The 20,949-nt window shown below is 41.8% G+C and overlaps 4 protein-coding genes across 7 annotated transcripts in view; 2 read left to right on the top strand and 2 right to left on the bottom strand.

The window, feature by feature from the left end:
* The window catches only part of mlx (MAX dimerization protein MLX), a 4,818-nt gene extending 1,052 nt beyond the window's left edge, over nt 1–3,766 (top strand). Inside the window, exons 2-8 of the mRNA XM_088436759.1 lie at nt 351–390; nt 476–565; nt 1,317–1,426; nt 1,498–1,597; nt 1,666–1,765; nt 1,851–2,052; nt 2,128–3,766. Of these exons, the coding sequence (XP_088292885.1) occupies nt 351–390; nt 476–565; nt 1,317–1,426; nt 1,498–1,597; nt 1,666–1,765; nt 1,851–2,052; nt 2,128–2,184 (699 nt within the window). The 3' untranslated portion in view covers nt 2,185–3,766. The remainder of the gene's footprint in view (nt 1–350; nt 391–475; nt 566–1,316; nt 1,427–1,497; nt 1,598–1,665; nt 1,766–1,850; nt 2,053–2,127) is intronic.
* Nucleotides 3,767–3,837: 71 nt separating this feature from the next.
* psmc3ip (PSMC3 interacting protein) lies at nt 3,838–6,597 on the bottom strand. Its single transcript, XM_088437457.1, has 8 exons — nt 6,342–6,597; nt 5,990–6,090; nt 5,811–5,900; nt 5,513–5,624; nt 4,459–4,604; nt 4,266–4,319; nt 4,124–4,183; nt 3,838–4,051 (listed from the first exon to the last, which is right to left on the bottom strand). Exons 1-8 carry the CDS (start codon nt 6,358–6,360, stop codon nt 3,995–3,997), a joined length of 639 nt encoding a protein of 212 aa, XP_088293583.1. The 5' UTR covers nt 6,361–6,597; the 3' UTR covers nt 3,838–3,994.
* Nucleotides 6,598–6,808: 211 nt separating this feature from the next.
* On the bottom strand, nt 6,809–14,882 carry retreg3 (reticulophagy regulator family member 3). Of its 4 annotated transcripts, XM_088437056.1 has the most exons (11): nt 14,719–14,870; nt 14,049–14,121; nt 13,574–13,827; nt 11,670–11,773; nt 10,484–10,514; nt 10,277–10,403; nt 10,109–10,193; nt 9,236–9,373; nt 9,081–9,160; nt 8,387–8,519; nt 6,809–8,312 (listed from the first exon to the last, which is right to left on the bottom strand). In XM_088437056.1, exons 3-11 carry the CDS (start codon nt 13,825–13,827, stop codon nt 7,774–7,776), a joined length of 1,491 nt encoding a protein of 496 aa, XP_088293182.1. In that variant the 5' UTR covers nt 14,049–14,121; nt 14,719–14,870; the 3' UTR covers nt 6,809–7,773. The 4 variants fall into 4 exon arrangements, with proteins under 4 accessions (XP_088293182.1, XP_088293184.1, XP_088293186.1 ...); XM_088437058.1 differs by lacking the exon at nt 14,049–14,121 and having other exon boundaries at nt 14,719–14,882; XM_088437060.1 differs by lacking the exon at nt 14,049–14,121 and having other exon boundaries at nt 14,728–14,862.
* Nucleotides 14,745–20,845, top strand: tubg1 (tubulin, gamma 1). The gene is made up of 10 exons (XM_088437061.1): nt 14,745–14,923; nt 15,259–15,371; nt 15,688–15,855; nt 15,938–16,006; nt 17,281–17,360; nt 17,437–17,563; nt 18,504–18,590; nt 19,099–19,401; nt 19,933–20,094; nt 20,296–20,845. Exons 1-10 carry the CDS (start codon nt 14,875–14,877, stop codon nt 20,491–20,493), a joined length of 1,356 nt encoding a protein of 451 aa, XP_088293187.1. The 5' UTR covers nt 14,745–14,874; the 3' UTR covers nt 20,494–20,845.
* Nucleotides 20,846–20,949: the final 104 nt, after the last annotated feature.

Raw genomic sequence — 20,949 nt, 5'->3', positions numbered from 1 at the left:
TGAACAGGTTGGTTCATGTAGCCAAATAATCGTTGGCAACCAAATCTCACCATTTGTGATAGTCAAAATTAATTCCAATGTATTGCATCCCTACCTTTTTTTTTTAAATATGTTAGAGAACATGATCGGGCAGTATTGAGCACATGTAGCTTAACTATTGTGTGGCGGTGTCCTGATTCAAACAGCAAACACAATTGTGGTCTTGTGCATCCGTGAAAAGAAGTAATCAAGTGAGCGCACAGTGGGTGCTCTGAGCGTCATTTTCCTCATGTAGGCCAGTACTTTTACGGCGACTCACTTTTGTCCCCTCTTTCTTTCTCTCCGTCTTGTGTTGCCTGGTGACGGCTCAGCACTCGGACGCGGCGTTCGCCGATGCCGTCTTTGACCCAGGTGAGTTTATCGCTCCCCACGACTTGGCCTCATGAAAGAGTTAATGATAATGATGAATATGATTGAACGATGTACTTTGTCGAAGGTCTCTTTGCTGACGCATCCAGGACGGGAAGCGTGGTGTCAAGGGCTAACAGCATCAGCTCAACAAGTGCCTCCTCAGTACCAAACACAGGTGTTCCTTCTGTCAGGGGCTTTTTCTTAGGTGTCTCCACACACTGAGAGACTGAACTGGGCGATTTGGGGAGAATAAAAAATTGTTGTGAAACATTGAAACCATCGGCAATATTGGACAAATGTATATGCAACAAATACACAAATTCATGGGGAGAAACTCAAAAAAAGCAAGATTTTGAATTGCCTTGGCCTTGGTTGAAAAACTTAGATGACAAGCATAACCGTCAGTGCCAGTGAATGTTTGGACCAGGGCTAGGGCAAAAAGTTGACCAAACGGGGTGAGTCAACTAAAAACAGGTTGACCAAAAAAGTATGCCTCAGAACTCCACCCTGAATGATATATCAATAAAAGCAGTATTGTAATAGCAGCAAGGGCGCTAGTGTTTGTTGACTTTAAATGTAATTGCTAGCATGCTGTTGCTAATTGTGATTGCTAACCAGTTTGCATTGGCTAATTTTGTTTGTGTCTAATAAAATAATAAATATGTATCGAAGATAAGGAGTAATTCATCCACTCCCTTCAACCTTAGTAGATAATAATTAAAATGTGGGGGTGATTACTAGTTATTATATGGAATAATCGATAGGATAACGGATTTTAAAGATTCAATAGTGACAGACCAATGAAAACGCAGATTGCACCGACTGCTGTTGAAAGACAGAAATACAACCGTTTTCATTCTAATAAGCAAATGCACTATGTGACGGTGGTAAATGTACGGTACGTAAACCCAGTCCGTGTAAATCAGATGACGAGGACAGCGACTGCCGGCACGAGACGTCCTACAAGAACTCCTACAAAGATCGTCGGAGGCAAGCGCACACGCAGGCCGAGCAGAAGCGGCGCGACGCCATCAAGGTGACATCTCCGCACTAAACTTGACCCGTTTCGCGCCTTGAGATCTTACTACGCTTCATGTCCCTCTCCAGAAAGGCTACGATGACTTGCAGTCGGTGGTGCCCACCTGCCAGCAATCTGAATTTGCGGTGGGAGCTCAGAAGATCAGCAAGGCTACCATCCTACAGAAAAGTAAGACGCCGCCGACCGGGAGGCTTTCACAAGGCAGGCGGCAAACTCCAAACCCTTTCTGTGTGCAGCCATCGAATACATCAAGTTTCTTCATAAAGAAAAGAAGAAGCAGGAAGAAGAAGTTTCCCGCCTAAGGAAAGAGGTGACGGCGTTGAAGATCATGAAAACGTGAGTTTTATTGAAACCTAACTTGGGATGATGGCTGCTGTTTGAGGAACCGTGGTAGTTTTTTTTTAAATACATCTCTTCATAGAAACTACGAGCAGATTGTGAGGGCGTACCAGAACCATCCGCAGCAAGGCGCGGATCAGGTGTCGGACCAGATCAAGTTCGACATCTTCCAGAGCATCATGGACTCGCTCTTCTACTCCTTCAGCAGCTCGGTGTCCGTCAACAACTTCCAAGAGCTGTCGGCCAGCGTTATCAACTGGATCGAGGAACACTGCAAGCCGCTGGTACGTCCGCCGCACACGCTGCGCCAGCCCCTCGCAATACCTTGCATTAGATCCCCCCCCCCCCCCATTTTTTAGATGCTGAAGGAATTTGTCGGCAGCGTGTTGCGGCAGATCAACGGGCAGCTCTACTGATACGGACCGTGACAGCACACGATTGCGTATATTTTCGCCGCCGGGGCACACCTTGATGTTTGACGATTCGAGCCGGTTTACAATCGTGACATACGCGTCACTAGACAAAACAGTGACGTTTTCAAAAAGCTGATAACAGATTTTGTCAAAACGCAGGTCTCAGGATGTTATCGAGAGCAACAACATGTTTTGAGCGCGTGCGCCGAGTTCTGGCTCAGGGCTCACAATGCTTACGTTTTTTTGTTTTGCTAGTTTGTGGGGATCTCCCGAAAATGTGCAGATGTGCCAAATGTGGCCAGTGAATGTACAGTACATTCGGCGCCAAGAGTAGCCTTGGTCCAGGACAATTCAAAGCATTTTGCAGGACAGATTGTCCGCATGTGATAAATGTCACTTCCACGTGTCAAGATACAAGCACTAGAATTCTACTAGGCCGCTTGCACACTGCAGTCCAATTCAATTTGTGCATCAGAGGCGTGACGTAAAGCGTACGTTTATTTACCTGTTTCGTTCAGATAGTACTTTGCCAAGCAGTGTCTTCAGGGTAGTTTCCTTGTCAAGATGATTATTTGCGGCGGCTTTTGACACAAGGGACGTTTTCCTTAGAAACTAGACGGTATAGCCATTACGCCTCTGATACTACCTCAGAAGCTGGCTAATTCCCCGGCGGTTTCTTGTAAACAGGTAGCCGAGCTAGTAAAAGATGGTTGGGTTGCCAGTGCAGTGCGCTAGTCTGTCAGGTGATTTGTAAATAAATGACGGGAAGCTAATTGTCCCGATGACAGTTAGCACTTTTATATATGACTTCATGGCTTTCACCAGAAATGACTTGATATACTTTTTTTTTTGGTCTTATTTACTTATCTGTAAATGCACAATGATAAGCAAGCAGTTTTAAAGTAGCCAAGGATCGTACTGACGAGCAACAATGCAGTCAGCCGCCTTTTATCAAAAGCGTTTGACAGCATGGCTCATGAATGTCCCGAAACAAAGACTTCTCAGTTCTCCTTTTCTGAAAAACGTTGTGGTTTGAATAAAAATATCGCAGATAGACTTAAATATATGCTCTAACCAATGGTGTGCCTCAGGGGTCCGTCCGTCCTTGGACTACGCTTCATTCTGTAACAATCCAAATGCAGTTGTTTTATGTAGCTGCGAATCCTATAAATTTAGTCCAGTGTTTTGGTCTGTTAGTTGCTTTTGAACTGGCCCTCTTATTTATTTTAAGCAAACCGTAACATTGTTCTCTTAACCCTTGTGCAATATATTGTTCATATTTGTATTATTTTCTTCCACGTCATTGGCAAAATGTTTTAGCGCAGGGATGGCACACTCTTGGTAGTTTGATAGTCTGGGTGAAATTTCAGCTCCCCGGTGTCTTTCGATGGTTTCCCTGTGATTAGAAATGTCTTTGATGTAAAGATCAGAGAATTGGACAAAATACTGCATAAGGGTTTATATTTTTTTTACTGATTAGATGTGTTGAATGTTAGCTTGTTTTTCAATGTGCTGCTACTCTGTCATGGTCAGAATACTTTATCTGACGCGTTCCTGGTGAAATAAAAGTTTATAAAATAATGAACCGTCTACATTTTTTTGGTGTTGTTCAATAAGGAAACAATTTTTCTTTGATTAAATAATGTATGGTGAACATTTAATAAGCTTGCAATGCAAATTGGGAAAATAAACACTGCTTTTATGTACAACGCGATGAACAAAAGAAAAAAAAAAATTCTAAATACAACATATACAATCGCTATTCAAACTCAAGGTTGGGTAGTCGATTCTTTTAAATACAGCAAACGTATGTTCAAACAGTCGGCACGACCACGTTGTGATCTTCGTCGGTTTCCACGCCAACTTCCTCCTGCAATGACAATGACGCTGATAAGTTGCACTGGGGTGAACGATGGCAATCAACAAGCTTCATTTGACCTACCAGGAACTGTTTTTTGCTCTTTGGATATCCCTCCAGGATTGTGTCCATCATCTCCGAAGCCTGAGTAGGGGGGAGGCAAATACTTCAGTTATACGTGGCCCCCGTGTGGAAGAAGATACTTAAGAAGACTTGAAATTATTACCAGCCTCTTCCTCTTACGCCACTCTTTCACATATACATTGTGTTCGTTCAAAACCTGAAAAGCCAAAATTATTGATAAAATTAATGACAAAATCTTAATAAAGAATTGTTGATAGTTTGCACTGATAGAGCTACAACATAAGTGGAACATTTCAATTACTAGGCATTCAGCGGTTCAAAAATCATTTGGAAACCTTGTCTTTCTCCTCGGACGTGACGTGATTGGCGGCCGACTTAATTTTGTCCAGACGTTGGCCGCATTCGGAGCACTCGCTTTTCAGCCTGGCGATCTCTGACACCGTTTCCGTCGTCGTAAGGCTGTTGGTGAGCTGCTTCAGTTCTAGATTCACAAATGAAGGGGGAGGAGTCCAGTCAAAAAATAAATAAATCTCAGCTGCAAATACTAATGTGTCTGTTTTTATAACTAATTTGTATATTGCAAGAGATATGAAATACCCGCACACAAATTGTGTGAAAACATTAACTCATTCACTGCTAATGACAACTATAGACGTCAAAGATTGTTTTTTAACTGGACTACATCTTAAGTCAAAAATCTGTTTTAACTGGGCCGAAAAATTACACCAAGAAAAAAACATCACATTTACTCAAAATGAGCTAACAGAGTGCAAACAATTCTATTAATTAAACTTCACTATGCTTGGTATTGAGTAATTATGAATTCAACGAGACCCTTAATATCTATCCACTTATTATAAGTAGCTTTGATTAGAAAACAAATACATAATCAAGTTGATTTATATTTGTACTGTTGACACATTTAGAATGTTGTTCACAATATTTTTGTTTGGCCGTTAAACTCCTTTTGTTTTTTATTCAAAGCTAACATTTAAATTAAGTAAACGTGTTTTTTTTCTCCTGAGAATGAATATCCCATTTTTATGAATAGGCCACCCAATTTGAATATGGAGTGGACTAAAATCGTAGAAAGAATGGCAGTTTTCCACATTTTTAGGGCAAAAATATTACAGTCCAGCCAAAATTCCCACATATTAAAAATTTCAAAATGAAAAAGCATTGCAATACAAGAAAATATTGTTTCTTTCACCCAAAACTATGTACTGTACATATACAAAATCAATCCTATAAAAAAAAAAAACTTCAATTGGATATTTTTTCTGCTACGCACAGCTTTTTTCCTTAGAAAAAAAAAAACATTTAGTGTTGACATCTTTTCCTCATTGACATGAAAGAACGATGGCATTGGACAGAAAATGACTAGTGTACCTGCATCAAGCAGTTTGCAGCTCTGGCTGAGGACCTGCATCTCCTCATTGAGCTTTGCGATGCAACCGTCCATGGCCTTCAGATCTGCATCATTCACATCTTTGAACTGAGCCTGGGAAGAAGAACTGTGATCAACATGGAGAGATGCCTCAACACAGGTGAATACCTGAAAGGTCGCAGCAAATTAATCACGTGAATGACACTTCTTTAGACATTGCTTTGTTTGTTTCAGAATGTTTCAGAAATCCCGCTCACGTTCTTCTTTTCGGGTTTGTTTGTTTTTTTGCATGCAACCAACCTGATCAGCAAAATAAATCTTCTGTTTGCCATATGTCTTCTTTTTTATCTTGCCCTCCAGGGCTAGCAGGTCCATGGATTTCACCACTGCCTGGTGACCAAAACAAAAAAAATACACAAAGCATAGTTGTTGGTTGTTTTAAAGCACAACGTTGTCTCTCTCCAATGTCTCAAGCTAACCGTTTTGCCCAATCCGTGTTGTTTTTGTAGGTTACAGAAGACATCCTGGGCGCTGTAAGGACGGTTCTTGGCATTCAGGTAGGCGAGGATGACGGCGGCGCCTGTGTGTATGACAACGTACTCACGTTCATTTATTATTATCTAGACATTATCTATAATGAAAATGTACGCTCTATGAATTTTGGACGGCTAGATTCCGGAGATATCGAAACTCATGGATAGCTTGCTAGCATGAGAGACTAGTCGACTATTGATTTCTGGCGAACATTTTAACACTAGCAGAAACTTAATTAGTTAAATAATAAAAAAAAATGACATGTTATGAATGAGAACGGTCGAGGTGATAACTTACTGTTGTCCTTATTACTCATTTTCAACTCGTACTCAGTCACTTCCGCTTTCTTTCCGTACTTGAGTTTCGCGCAAAATGATTCGTCACAGAGATCGTTTATTGTTACGTTGTGATACACGCGCGGAAATTTCTCTAGCCCACCACGCCGCGACTTTACCGTGAAGTGTTTTTGTTTTGTTTTGTTTTTGTCATATTAGTAACTTTCAAATTGAGGAGTAACATTGAAACGAACCGGAAAATATAAGAGTGAATGTTCAAATCGGATAGACGTTACTTCCGGGTTTGCCGTATTGTGGTTCTCGCATTTTGACAAAAAAAGTCTAATTTGCACATAAAACTTTTGTCTGAGAAAAAAAAAAACTATGTATTCAACTGAACAACTTGTCCAGTATGCTTATCACGTGTGTAAAGTGAATTAAGCCGTTTCAGTTTTTTGTTGTTTGTCACACACAACACACGAAAAAAAACATTGTTAAAAAGTTTATTCAATAATTTGCACATCAAAACATATAAAACGATTGCCGAGAAAATACACAACTGAGCAGACGGTCAATTGTTCTTTGTAAAGTGAATCCAGCTTTTTTACTGTGCAGAATGTTCACAGAAATGTGATCTTCCTCTTCAAAACCACATGGTAAAAGTCTAAATGTCAGATAAAACCTTAACCGTGGCTCATTTAACTGTACTGTATGGATGACCAAGTCATATTTTCATCGTAAAGTCACAGCATACTCACAAGATTTATGGGCCACATTTACCAACTAGAATACTTTAATATTGGAAACCAAACAAATCTATGAACTATTGTTCGTATTGTTCTTATAAAAATAATCAACATGTCTCACTAACACTGGGCTGCTTAAACGTTGACATTTAAAGGGAAAAAAATCGACTCCTTGTTTTATTCACGCAGAAAAAACAACCACACAAAAGTAACAGGATTACGGTGAAATATTGGGCGATTTCATCTGTTTGATGAATAAACATTTGAAACTAGTGCATGTTTTCATGTCAAATTAGATTGTCTTGTAACTAAAGATGAGCAACTTTGGAGAACGGCTGAGAACTAAACATCAGCAGCACAACAACTCTGGTAACAACCTCCTGGGAAAGCAACACGGATGGCTCAAATTGGGAATGTCGGATTCGATCCGTGCTGGTTCGTTAGCCCTCTTTTTTTGTCTAAACCTCTGTGGTAAAGAGGACGACAGTTAATTAACAGCATTTTGGATGAAGCAACTCGCACCTTTCCCTTCCTCGGAAAAAAGAAAAAGCTGGTGATTCGTTATTAAATCGATCCGATGGCTGTTGCGTGACAATCACAGTGACAAAAATGATGTCGTCCAAATGGGGTAGGGATTGAACTTGAACATATATTCTGCTACTATCTAAGACTCCAAACTCAATGAAATGGTAGCTTTTTTTTTGTTTGTTACTGTGGTTTACCGAGCAGGCTGGACAGAAAGTTGGAGCCCTGACTCGCTCTACGTTGGCCTTCTCCAACGGGGTCCATCTGACTCAGTTCGGACTGATCTAGCATCTCAAAGTCCTCCACGTCAAAGTCCGTGTCCAGCTCTGAGCTGGACTGCTTGCGGTAGTTGCGATGGGCGCCCGCCTTCGGGGGGGCTTGCCTGCGCTGGCCGGACGGTCGCCGAGGCTGCATGGCGCCCACCAGCGCCGCCCGGATCATGTTGCTGGCGATGTCGCCCGCCAGGTCGCCCATGAAGTCGGAGGCGGGCGGCAGGCCGCTGTGGGACATTTCGGCGTCGAGTTCCTCCTGGTCCGAGTCCAGGTGAGCGTCCACGTCCAGTACGGAGGCACGCTGACTCTGCGGCCCGGATAAAGCCAGGCTGGGCAGCCCGATGCTGGTGTCGTCGTCGTCGTCCATCATGGTGGCGTCCGGGTTGATGGAAGGGAAGTCTGGGAGATCCTGAGCGAAAGATTCCTCGGCGTCGCTGTGTCTGTCCAGATCTGATTTGGAGAAAGGAAAAAAAAAAGACATGAAGACTATTTTTTTCCTCCTCAATATCGTGATTGCGACTCACCCTCAGAGCCCTCGGTCAGTGGCGTCTGGCCTCGAGACAGGTTAAATGTCCCATTGTCGGTGTAGGAAATCTCAGCGTCGGAGTGCTCCGAGTCAGTCAGAGCGAGTTCCTTTGCCGCCGCCACGTCATCGAACTGGAGAAGACAAGAGCGGAACTGAACTGTAAATTACAACTTAACACTCATCCCTGTCAAGCAAAAGTTTGGAAACACCTTCGCCTACGAGGTCAATCATTCAAGCATTCCACCTGGAAGTCAATCCTCCACGTCATACAGCTCTGGCAAAATTTTGAAGAACCTGATATGATTTTTTTTTTAACCAAATAATTCTATCAAATGTTCTTCTACGATGACACACATACTAACACGTTCATTACCATTGACGCCTATAGATTTTAAATCGAGTTAAATCTCATTCACTGCGAATAAGTTACACAAATCCCAAATCCATTTTAACTGACAGTAACGTATACAATTCCGTTTTTTTTTTTAAATGATTCAACATTGTGGGTACTCTCATTTTACTGCTACGACAGTTATAATGCCAAAGCTAGTAATAATGACTCTTAAAACATCTGAATGGCTATTCCTGTTGCTCTTTATCTTAAGTCTTTTGTGATGTTAGCTATGACTTTTCATTCCACCAAAAAAAAAAAAAATAGCCACAGCAAGTGCATTTTTGTGACACAAACCGACCGTAGGACAGAAGGCTGCCAATTCCTCCTCGCTGTCGCTGCCTTCAGCTGAGATGACACCATGCAGAGGCAAGCGCAGCACTGCAGAGACCGTAACAAAAAAAATTGTAAAAAGCACATTCCTATTCAGGAGCGTGCGCTGACGACGCTCCTCACATTGGTTGTCCAGCGGCTTGGACATCATGTATCCGCAAACGCTGAAGTCCAGCCTCTGCAGGACCGGTTCCAGCTTCACAAAGATGCGCTGAAAAACCCTGTGGTACGCCGCTAGGGGGGCCAGGAGCGTCAACAACACTAAACGGGGAAATGAAAGGATTTTTACCTGGTCTGAAACAATTCTTTGAGTAATTTGAGTATGTCGGGCTCCGTTATGGCAAAGACAACAAGTAGTGTAAATTGGCCGCTAGCTTGCCGCACTGAAGTGCTCCATATAGGCTGGCGTGATAGACGTAAATGACTTTGCACACTTTCATCCTGGCAACCTGACACAATTGCCGTTCCTACTGATCACATTTTAACACTTGAGGCACCTTAACATTTTGTGAACACAAAACCTAAAAAATGGTCACCGTTATAAAAGCGTTGAAACAAATATAACAATGCGACAAATTACGCTGCCTGAAATGTATTGTTTTAGTCGGCAAATTCATCTCTTAGACTAAAATTTATGGGGAGAGATTTGTCTGAGGAAAGAAGTGCGCAGTTAATTAAAATTAAAGAAAAATATTGATCATCAAAAAAAATTGTCTCATTCATAAATAAATGTTTTTCACCCAAAAAGAAATATTTTATTAAGAATTCAAATTGTTTAATGGTAACCGAATACCAAATCTATTCGAAAGCTGCAGTCCAAATTTTTAAATATATATTTTTTGTAGTTGTAAATTAGCCACAATGGATACAAGTGAGTATTTTGGCACATGCACCACCAGTTTCAACTTATTTGTCAAAAAAAAAAAAAAAATTGCCTTCAACCTGCTGTCATCTTTTTATGCTTTCTTCATGTCGCTTTTTATTGGCTGGGCTTACCTGCAGAGTAGGCAAGGACCAACCCGGGGACATATCGTCCAATCATAGCCAATGAAAAGAAGAGGCAGCAGGTAAGGATGCAAAACTGGAACGCACAAGGAAAGCAAACCCATTTTCGTTTCCAGGAAGCGCACAATTGTCCTTTTCCATATCTGATATTGTGCTCACCCTTCCGGGATTGAGTCGTTTGAAGTGCGTCAGGTTGGATGCAAGAACCCCGGCGCTGACCCAGGCTTCGGCCATGTGGTGGCACAACTCGGGTACGCTGAGGATGCCGGGCTGCACCAAGCCCCAGCTAACATGAAAACAGCACAATACCACATCTTGCCATCCATTTTTTTTCAAATGACTCTCCAAGTGGCAAAAGTGACCAACCTCTCGCTGTCAGATTCATCCTGGTTTCTGACTGCAAAGAGAATAAAAACATTAAAAGCAGTTTTAAACATGCATATGCGTAATGCTATATTTGACTTACTTTATATACAGTATGCGCCATACCAATGTTCATGCGTTTTTCTTCATAATTTTGATTACTGCATTAGACTATGACTTTCATTTGCTTTCAAGTTGACTTCTTGAAGGAACGGAACTGATATGAAGCTGCCCCCGTTTCATTTATTCAGCTTTCAAATTAATTTGACATGCTATCGACAAAATGGCCTCAGTTAATGACGGCTCACCTGTCTTCCGAAATACTTCACATGCCGTTTGAAAGCCGATTGGTCGTTACCTCGGCCCTGAGCGCGCGATGTCATTTTTATTGGTCGGCAAGTGGTAAAGTGGCCGCCCCTTAAGGATTTAATTCATTCAATCCACAAAACTTGCTTTGTAAAAAAGTTTTTGTGCTTTTTTAAAGTCTGATTTCCAAAAGTCCCATGTTCACTCACGGCCTTGATAAATGTATAAAAATGAGTGGATTTAGCTGCTTAAATATTTATTCATTCAATCCCAGACATTTTTTTTGTTCAAAAATGTTCCAATTTCTGATGCAAAATGACCAAAACGTTAGGATATTGAAGGGTCTAAAAATGATGAGTTCTTAATGTTTCAAGTGTTAGGATAAAGGTGTGTCTAAAAAAAAAAAAGGGCTGGCTGGCTGGCACTTAATGAGTTCACCTGAATGCCATGTTTGGACTAGAAGGGCCCCATGTAACTTTGATGGAAAGACAATTTTTGGGTTGAGTTCCCCTTTGAGCATCTAAAAATTACAAGCCCATCTTGCCCATTGCGGCTTTCCAAATAAATATTGACTTTGGAGCATTGTGCACATTGACTGCTGATCCAGTTGTTGACGTTACATTTCTCTCCCATCCAAAAATAGGCCCGATTAATCTCCCAGGCACCAGTCTGCAGCCTCGTCTGCGTCGCTTGTCAAGATCAGGACGCTACGAGAGGCGCGGTTACAAATAAGAATGGGAGATTACTGCTGGAGGTGACACACAAATCCCTTGTGGAGTCCAGTGTTTGGGGAGGGGGGCAGCAGGTGGCTCATCTCTTGGGTTTTCTCACACATAATGACAAGAACAGCGATTGTACATGTTGGCATAGTAATTGTAAGCACCCCTGAGCCTGGGCCAGATCTTGTTCCATGTGTCGATGCAGACCAAGACCAGCAGGCCGGACGCCAGCAGGAAGAACATACGCAGGGACGTCAGCGCGAAGAACCTACGGGAGAACAGAACGTCCACCCGATGAAAAGACGATTGTGCCAAATGTTAGAAGACCTTTATGTAAGACTCCCAACAATAAACTCTTTTATACGCCATCATTTCTGCTCCAAGACATTATGACAATATGATTATTATTGTGGTTGTTTTTGCCACACAACAATAACGCCGCAAAAGCTGGCAGATTAATCTGACAAAGAATTTGTTGGCATAATAAGGCCTGTAATCGAGGTTAGCCATGTGATCTGCAAAGTGCAAAGATCTGGAAAATTAGATTTACACACTAAGGGTCAAACAAACAACCGAACCACGCACTCGGATTTAACGCCGATTAAAATGATTTCATAATCATACTCGCAGGCATTTTTAAAGTCGAGAAATGACCTTTAATCTTAACTGTAGGAACCGTAGAAAAAAAAAAAGTCTAAAATATGGAAATTGGTTTCCTAGAGAAATGCTAATTCATTTCCGAAGCAGAGTTGAGGTGTGCACCACGGGGGATTGTTGCCACTGGGATGTTAAATTATTCATAATTAAACTGACAAGAGACATTGGTATAAAAGAGTGGAACTTCTACCTTCATACATGGAGCGGTAATTTAATACCGCAACCCTTTATCGCAGTTTTTTTTTTTTTTTTATCTAAAGACATTAGTTGGGGGGGCATAGTACTTGAGATGCTTATTAATGTGTTGTACGCATTATTTTATGTATGGCAATTAAATCTAGGTTCTTGTTTCTTTTCAGATTGAATATTTCAATTGAAATTTGAACTATTTCCAACTACTTTGATCTTTAAAAATGATTTTGCGTGACAATTTATTGTCGTAGCATCAACTTCAGCATGACAGATTCATCCACTCCCAAAGACACAGAGATTTTGTTTTTTAACTTAGGACTTAAGTATTTAAATAAAGAAGAAATCAATATACTGTATAATACTTTAAAGAAGTCTATTGCTTAAGTACTGAAATACCTAAATCAATTTTAGTACTTTACTACATTTTAGTAGTTATTACCTAAAACAATCAATGTCTTTATTACTTTATACTCAAGTATCCAAAGTTCACCAGTCATTTATAGACCTTTTGTTGGCCAAACACCTTAAAAACAAAAGGAAAAAAAAATACCTGGGATTGATTGTCTGGACTCTTGAAAAAAAAAAAGTAACAATATGTCTTTGGGATTTAATTAATTCATGGTTCACCACCATCTTTGCAATTTATAATGTACTGCTAGCTCCATACATCACAGAACACACACACAGAGGAAAAAATATTGCAACATATGAATAAATATAAATAAGTATTTAAATATTGCAACGTATGAATAAATATAAATAAGTATTTTAAAACAGGATCACCTTGTATTGTACTCGCCAATCAGAAAATGTTAAAAACTCAACAATAATGCTACTCATTCGGACAAGATTCTGTTGTTTACATTACAGTGTTATCAACCTTCAATAACAATATTTCCCCTTTCGCGTCGCTAATTAAGTTCTGCAAAATACTGTACTTGATACATCTCAGAGCGATATGGATGGTTCTTAAAATAACACCAGTTAATGGTGCGGATTCTATTTGGGTATTTCTGCGCCATTTGGTGGTTAAATATGACGATATGTATTTCACATATACTTAACATTTATTGGGTCGTTCTTACTCCAGCGTTAACTACACCCATAAGAATAATCACATTTTTTCATGCATAAACTCAAATGTGAGTATTGAAATCTTTGAAAAGGCGTTTTAAAATAAAAGTCTCGAATAAATCATGCAGAGCGCTTGCAATCTCACCAGAAGACAACATTAATCAGCACGTAGAACAGCAGACACTGGATGGGTCTCTCCCACACCAGAACCGACTGCAGGTAAGTGAGCAGCGGTTCGTAGGGCCCCAGCCGGGACAGCAGAGCCGCCTTGACCGCCCGCACCTGAGCGTCCCTCTCGCTGGAGCTCGGTGGACTTCGGAGGCCAGCAGCACTGGAACTCGAATTACCACCGGCGCCGTCCGCCGTCGCCGCGTCTTCCATTGCCTCCGTTTGAGCCATCTTTCGGCGCAAATGTGGCAGAAGAAAAAAAAAATACAGTTTACGTGCAGCGAAGAAGAGCTGGGCGCGTGTTCGTAGACGATAAGCAGCCAGAGCGCAGCGAGCGGGTTTTAAGAGCTATATCGCCCAAATAGTATGGCAGAGAAGCCGCTCGGCAATTTTAGGGGACTTAATGTTATCGAAGCCATTGTGGAAAGTGTGAAGAATGAGCTGACACTTACTATTTGGACATTTTCGCACGTAGGAGGTTTCGTTGCTGAACTGCAAATATGGCGTAACCTGTTTTTCTGAGCCCTTTATCGTCCAATCAGAATGCGCAGGGACAAAAGTGGCATGTTACGTTCAAGTTTATAGGAATTGTGATGATTTCAACTAAAAAGTCTACGTTTACGGGCAAATGACAATTCGGGAAATTTGGGGTTGTTACGTTGCTTGTAATGAATTAGTATTAATACTAAAATCAAATGTAAAATGCTATGTAATTGGCATTTATTCTGATATTACACTGAAATTCCTCGGAATATCCTTGGAGTATAGATTTCGCTAGTGATCAGTGAATGTAACGTTAATTACAAAACATTACTTTTATTTAAGTCTTTTCAAACACTGTAATCTCACCTAGGATCGAGAAACAGCGGTAAAATATCGCCACTTTGCTTTGTACTGTACTGTACAATGGACACCAAACTAACCGTGGGCCGCGTTACTAGGGAATATCCATCCAAAAACGTTCATATATAGTTCATATATAGCGTTCATATACAATGCGCCAATTGACGCATTCTACGCGTCAATTGCGTGTACAATTAATATCACACAAAACAAATTATTTTCTAAACGCATGCTATTATTTTCGTTATACCAAAATCCACCTCTCGATGGCAGTGTTACCTTTAATACCTCAAACAAACAGACGAAGAAGTCCGTTCCGAGCGTCACAACCAGCGGTGCACCAAGCGGGAACCAGGCTAGCACTGGCTAGCAAGCTAGCAAAATAGGCAGGCGGCTAGCACACAAAGAAAATAAAACGCCACCTTAAACTGCAAGATGCCTCGGGAAATCATAACGCTACAGCTTGGGCAGTGCGGAAACCAAAGTACGTGTAAAAAAAATACGTCAATTTACGTGCGTGCTACTTCATAGCCGTTACGTTCATTTGGGTTAGCTTGCACAGATCGGTCTTTCTCTTATTGTCATGCTTTGACGTCAGCGAAATATTGTCATCGATTCTGTTAACATTTAACGTGAAAGCTTCACGAAGTTGTAATATGGGTTTAACTTCTGCTTTCATAGAGGTTCACAAGCTTTCCGTGCATATTAGGCGAATTGATGTCGTTGCATCCGTGCAAAACGTTAAATCCAAACTACTATTAATTGGAACTATTTAAGGATGTTTTAAATGTCGCATTTGCTCTTCCGTGTTATTTGCAGTTGGCTTCGAGTTTTGGAAGCAGTTGTGTGCAGAGCATGGCATCAGTCCAGAGGGCATCGTCGAGGAATTTGCCACCGAAGGGACCGACAGAAAAGATGTTTTCTTCTATCAGGTACGAGCTGCGCATCTAACATGGAAATCGTGGCGTTATCTTTTTTTGGTGTTTATATATGCGGCGCCTAAAATGTTGTGCAGCTATAAATAGTGTTGCCCGTGTGCAATGACACAATACTCCAGTGGATGGCGTCAGAGGAGACTGAATGATCGCTCATGGCGCTAACCAAACGTACTTAATGGTTCCCCCCCACACACACACACACTTTAGTTCCTTACTGGGACACCTGTTGTAGGAGTTAAGAAATGAAAGTACACTGTTACTTTATTTTGCATAATAATTAGTTCCCAATGAAGCCACTTTGTGTCTGCAGGCCGATGATGAGCACTACATCCCTCGTGCGGTCCTCCTGGATCTGGAACCCCGAGTGATCCACTCCATCCTCAATTCTCCTTACGCCAACCTGTACAACCCCGAGAATATCTATTTGTCCGAGCATGGCGGAGGGGCCGGGAACAACTGGGCCAGCGGTTACTCACAGGTGACTCCTTTTATTACATTGTCTATAAGCCATCAAAGAAAATAGTTTACACATCCAAGATTTTTTTATCTTCTTTCTGCAGGGGAAAAAACTCCAGGAGGACATTTTTGACATCATTGACCGTGAAGCAGATGGCAGCGACAGTCTAGAGGCAAGTTGCCAGTCATTTTCAGACCCTCCTTACCTTAGCGCTTGAGAAAGAAAATCACAAAATGCATAAATAAGTGAAGGTCTGGACTTTGTAAAAACGTAGCATATGTCATTGGGATTGTTTTTATCACCTTTAAACAACTCACTTTACAGTAAACTGCAGTTTAGTAAAGAATGAAACGGGAATGCATTTTCACTCCGGTCCCATTTCACCCCTCCACCCAACCCCCAAGAATAAAACATCATGTCCTGTCCTACAGTTTGAAATAAAAAAGCACACACACACACGCTATCGTATCTCATCCTACTTTTTTTCAGAATGAATCCCACTCCCATAGTGCTTCCATTTTAGAGGTTAGCTACTTTGCCCCTTTTTTTTCTCATCCCAATTCCCAATAAAATGTCAGCATCTAGTATATAGTAACCAATTTTAATTTCCTTCCTTGTATTGATAATAGGCTCTTATTTTTTGCCTTCATTGTAAAAAATATATAAATCCATGAATCTAAATTATGAGGGGCATCTTCATTCGGTACATCATGTCAGAAAATTGGCAAAATTGATGCTTGTTGTTTTCCAAAGTAAAAAGCAATTTAAGTCCAAAGAAATCTTTTAATTTAAAAAAATACTTTAAATTAAACAAGGGCTCCACCAATCGATTATCAAAAACATTTATCAATTAATTTGATAATCAATAATTGGTGCTCTGTGAAAGTAGTACAGGACAAATTATAGCACTGGAATATATATGTGTGAAATCATCATCGTGTGTGGGGATGAAATATGATCATACATTTGTGACTGAGAAAATCGTCGACCGATTCAATCAAGTTGAAAAAGTTTTCCAGTAAAGGACGTTGTTGTAATGGCAGCTTTCTGGCGTGGTTGTTTCCATTTTCAACTACTATTACTACTATTATTCTTAGCTGTTTTTCCCGTGCTTTCTTTAGCAGCCCGCCTTGTGAAATAACAGCCATTTCCTCACTAATGTCTGCAATTCCTGTAAGACGCTCGCATTCTCGACCCCACATCACCATCGTTTAGTGTGTGCGCGCGCGCGGGGGAGAAAGGGGTAGGTAGGCGTGGCCCAACGAGCGTGTGTATGTTGGCAGGGAGTGGTGTGTAATGAGTGCGGCGCTAATAGCTAAGTCCCAAGTAGAAGGCCGGTATTACAGGGAGGGTGTTTGTGTACATTTTTTTTTTTTTTTTGCCATGCTCCACGTGTGATAATAAACCTGCTGGCGCTTTGGGCGCAACTCCCATATTTCCCTGCAGGGCTTCGTTCTGTGTCATTCCATCGCTGGGGGGACGGGCTCGGGTCTGGGCTCCTACCTGCTGGAGAAGCTAAACGACAGGTCCAAAAGCGCCCGTACGTGTTAAGGATAGAAGTGAAATTTAGCGTCCTTACAAGGGTCCCGGTTTTCTCATCAGGTACCCGAAGAAGCTGGTTCAGACCTACTCGGTGTTCCCCAACCAGGACGAAATGAGCGACGTGGTGGTGCAGCCGTACAACTCGCTGCTGACCCTCAAGAGGCTCACGCAGAATGCGGACTGCGTGGTGAGATGAACGATGACGCAATATTGGCGTTTTCCCAGCAGGTTGAAAAAACAAGAGTTCATGTGATTACCGCTAGGTTAAATACTGTTGGAATCAGATGCGCCCGTCTGCACGCGAGCGTAAATTTAGTATGAGCAAGTCCAAACGATGTTTTTATTTACACTACGTACCTGAACAAATGACTGTAAGGGATATTCTTCAAAATTTTCTGAGTGTTAGCATATTAGGCAACGCCTAACTAACATTTAAACGTTGCATTCCATTTACATTTGGTATGCTTAGGACAACAGAACTGTCATAGAAAATCCAATAATATGGGTAATACTAAAATGTAAACTAATTCTACACACAAAATTACCACATTTTTAGAAATAATTGAAGTATATGTGAATTTAAATTAATACTAGGTGTACACAAAGACGAGCACGCTCAAGTTAATTAGAAAATAGATTTTTTCTCAGTGGCCATTGTGCTGCTCCATCTGTTGTGCCTATCTTGTCCACCTGGGGTCAGCGTTTGACCAATATACTGTTTATTCAATCAGCTTTAGAAAGTAGGCCTGTCACTATTGAATATTTTACAATTAATTGTTCAATTGACTATATCATTGAATGTCTGATAAAATTTTATTTTGCTTAAAATTGTATAAAAAGCTTTACTCTTCATTACTTCCTGTTGAGAGGCTGTAATCAAAGGATTTGAACAATTTTAAGCGATGACTCGAGACCATTACGTGGGAATTAAATAATTGTCGATTCATTTGGTAATCACTTAGAAGATATAGAATATGTATTGGCTCTCTGTAAAGATATATTTGTATAATTGATATCGTGCAAAGTTTATGACGCCGATATTTTTCTGTCAGCTCGACCTTTTTGATTCACCCATCAGCCATGTTTGCGGGCCTTTGTGTTGACATCTATCCCGTGTCACTCATCAGGTGGTGCTAGACAATACGGCGCTGAACCGCATCGCCACAGACCGGCTGCACATCCAGAACCCGTCCTTCTCACAAATCAACCAGCTGGTGAGTGAGCGGGAGACCCGCACCCCTTTCATTATTCATGATTCAAAATGACGCGTGTTCAAGGGGATAAAAACGAACAAACGTGTTCTAAAATCTCATTAAAACTAACTGAATCAGTTTTGGATCCTAAAAATATTTGCTAGTGGAGAAAAACTGAACTGAAAACTTTTTCAAGAGACTTAAAACTAACAAAGTTGTTTGAAAATCTAATCAAAACTAACTGAATTGAAACAAAAAAAGTGATAAAACACTGAATTGATAAAAAAAAATTCTAAATGTATATCGAATGTTGGCTTCTAAAAATCTTTGATAGCGGCTAAATAAACTAAAATAAACCAACTATAGAGAATAAAAGCGACCAAACTCGTTTTAGGACCGATAGCAAAAGAAATAAGTGGCAAAATATTGAGCGATATTTGCTAGCGGCATCTCCCCCTGCTCACAATTGAAGCGTGAGAGCATTTCTTGTTTTTGGCCCCGCCCCCTGCCCATTCGCGCCACCTCGCAGGTGTCCACCATCATGTCCGCCAGCACCACCACCCTGCGCTACCCGGGCTACATGAACAACGACCTCATCGGCCTCATCGCCTCGCTCATCCCCACGCCGCGCCTCCACTTCCTGATGACGGGCTACACGCCGCTCACCACCGACCAATCGGTGGCCAGCGTGAGGAAGACCACGGTGCTGGACGTGATGAGGAGGCTCCTGCAGCCCAAGAACGTGATGGTGTCCACGGGCCGGGAGCGCCAGCCCAGCCACTGCTACATCGCCATCCTCAACATCATCCAGGGGGAGGTGGACCCCACTCAGGTACGCCAAGGCCTTACGCTCTGGGGCGGGGTTTAGACTCTGCGTTTTTACTGCATTTGTGGGGACCCCTTTATTTTTCACTTAGTGACTTTGTTAGGCTTTAGTCCAGGTTTGTTTAGTATAGGACGCAGCCTTGGTTTTAGGGTCGAATTCTGCTATTTTCTTTTACCGTATGTATCCCTAACTTGTATATTTGTTGTGGGTTTCAGACTTCCCACATTGTGGACGGTCAGTGAACGCCGTATGACTGAACGCGCTCAAAGCCGCTGTTTTACTTTTCCTCGCGCAGCTCGACTTCATTTTAAATATCCAAAGTTGCGCGCCATTCGTGTTCCGCCAAGTTTATGAGCGTGTGTATATGCCAAAAGATGGCGATTAATAAACGAGTCAAATGGAAGACGTGCACTCTAAATTGAATCAAATGGAGACATCATAACTTTTTCAGCATCCAATTTGCTGGCCAAAAAAGTAGAGGCACCCCTGTTATATATGATAATTGAAACTGAATGTTTTTTTGTTTTTTTTCTGCAGGTGCACAAAAGCCTCCAGAGGATCCGTGAGCGTAAACTGGCCAGTTTCATCCCCTGGGGTCCCGCCAGCATCCAGGTGGCGCTGTCCAGGAAGTCTCCATACCTGCCGTCCGCCCACCGCGTCAGCGGCCTGATGATGGCCAATCACACCAGCATCTCCTCAGTGAGTCTCGCCTCAATGAGTACGGCAGTGGGGGGGTGAGGGTTAGTCAAAAACATAAAAAAGCAAACCTCACAACTCCTTCGGCTCATCAGTACGGCACTAATATTCACAGTCGATAAAGAATCTAGTAAGCGCAACATCGTCGCCGTTTAGCACGAAGCAAGCAGATGAAAAGCCGAGTGTGGTCGTGTCTCCCGACAGCTGTTCGAGCGCACGTGCCGGCAGTACGACAAGCTGCGCAAGCGCGAGGCCTTCCTGGAGCAGTTTCGCAAGGAGGACATCTTCCAGGACAACTTTGACGAGCTGGACAACTCGCGCGAGGTGGTGCAGCAGCTGGTGGACGAGTACAGCGCCGCCACCAGGCCGGACTACATCTCCTGGGGGACGCAGGAGCAGTGAGCGCAGCCCGGCGAAATGACTCCTAATTGCGTTTGCCGGGATGCGATGCATGATGGGTAACCTCAGCGAGACTGGTTGCGTCAAAAAAACAAGTGTGACAACCTGGCGCTTGTAAGATGTAAGCTGCTGCACTGACAATATTCGCTTAATGGACACTTCATTACGTAGAGTACAAAATGGACCCAATTACAAAAAAGCTCATTTGACTGCTCACAAGTTACTAAGTTCATAACGTAGTTCACAGATGGTGTGTCTAATAATGTAATCCTGATGGGATTATGGAAAATGCTAAAAAAACAGATTTGTTTCTTGGGGCTATTTAAAATGTATAATAAATGCATTTTCTATGAAATTGTGTCCTTTCAAGTGTCTTTAAACGAATGAAAAATGTGTACTTTTGTACGTTGACTGCTTATTTTGTTTTATGGATGATGGACAAATACATGGTTAATTTAT

Source organism: Hippichthys cyanospilos, chromosome 16 (assembly GCF_059441005.1).
Source record: "Hippichthys cyanospilos isolate Australia breed blue-spotted pipefish chromosome 16, RoL_Hcya_1.0, whole genome shotgun sequence".
Taxonomy (NCBI): Eukaryota; Metazoa; Chordata; class Actinopteri; order Syngnathiformes; family Syngnathidae; genus Hippichthys; species Hippichthys cyanospilos.
This window is presented reverse-complemented; position numbering and strand designations above follow the sequence as displayed.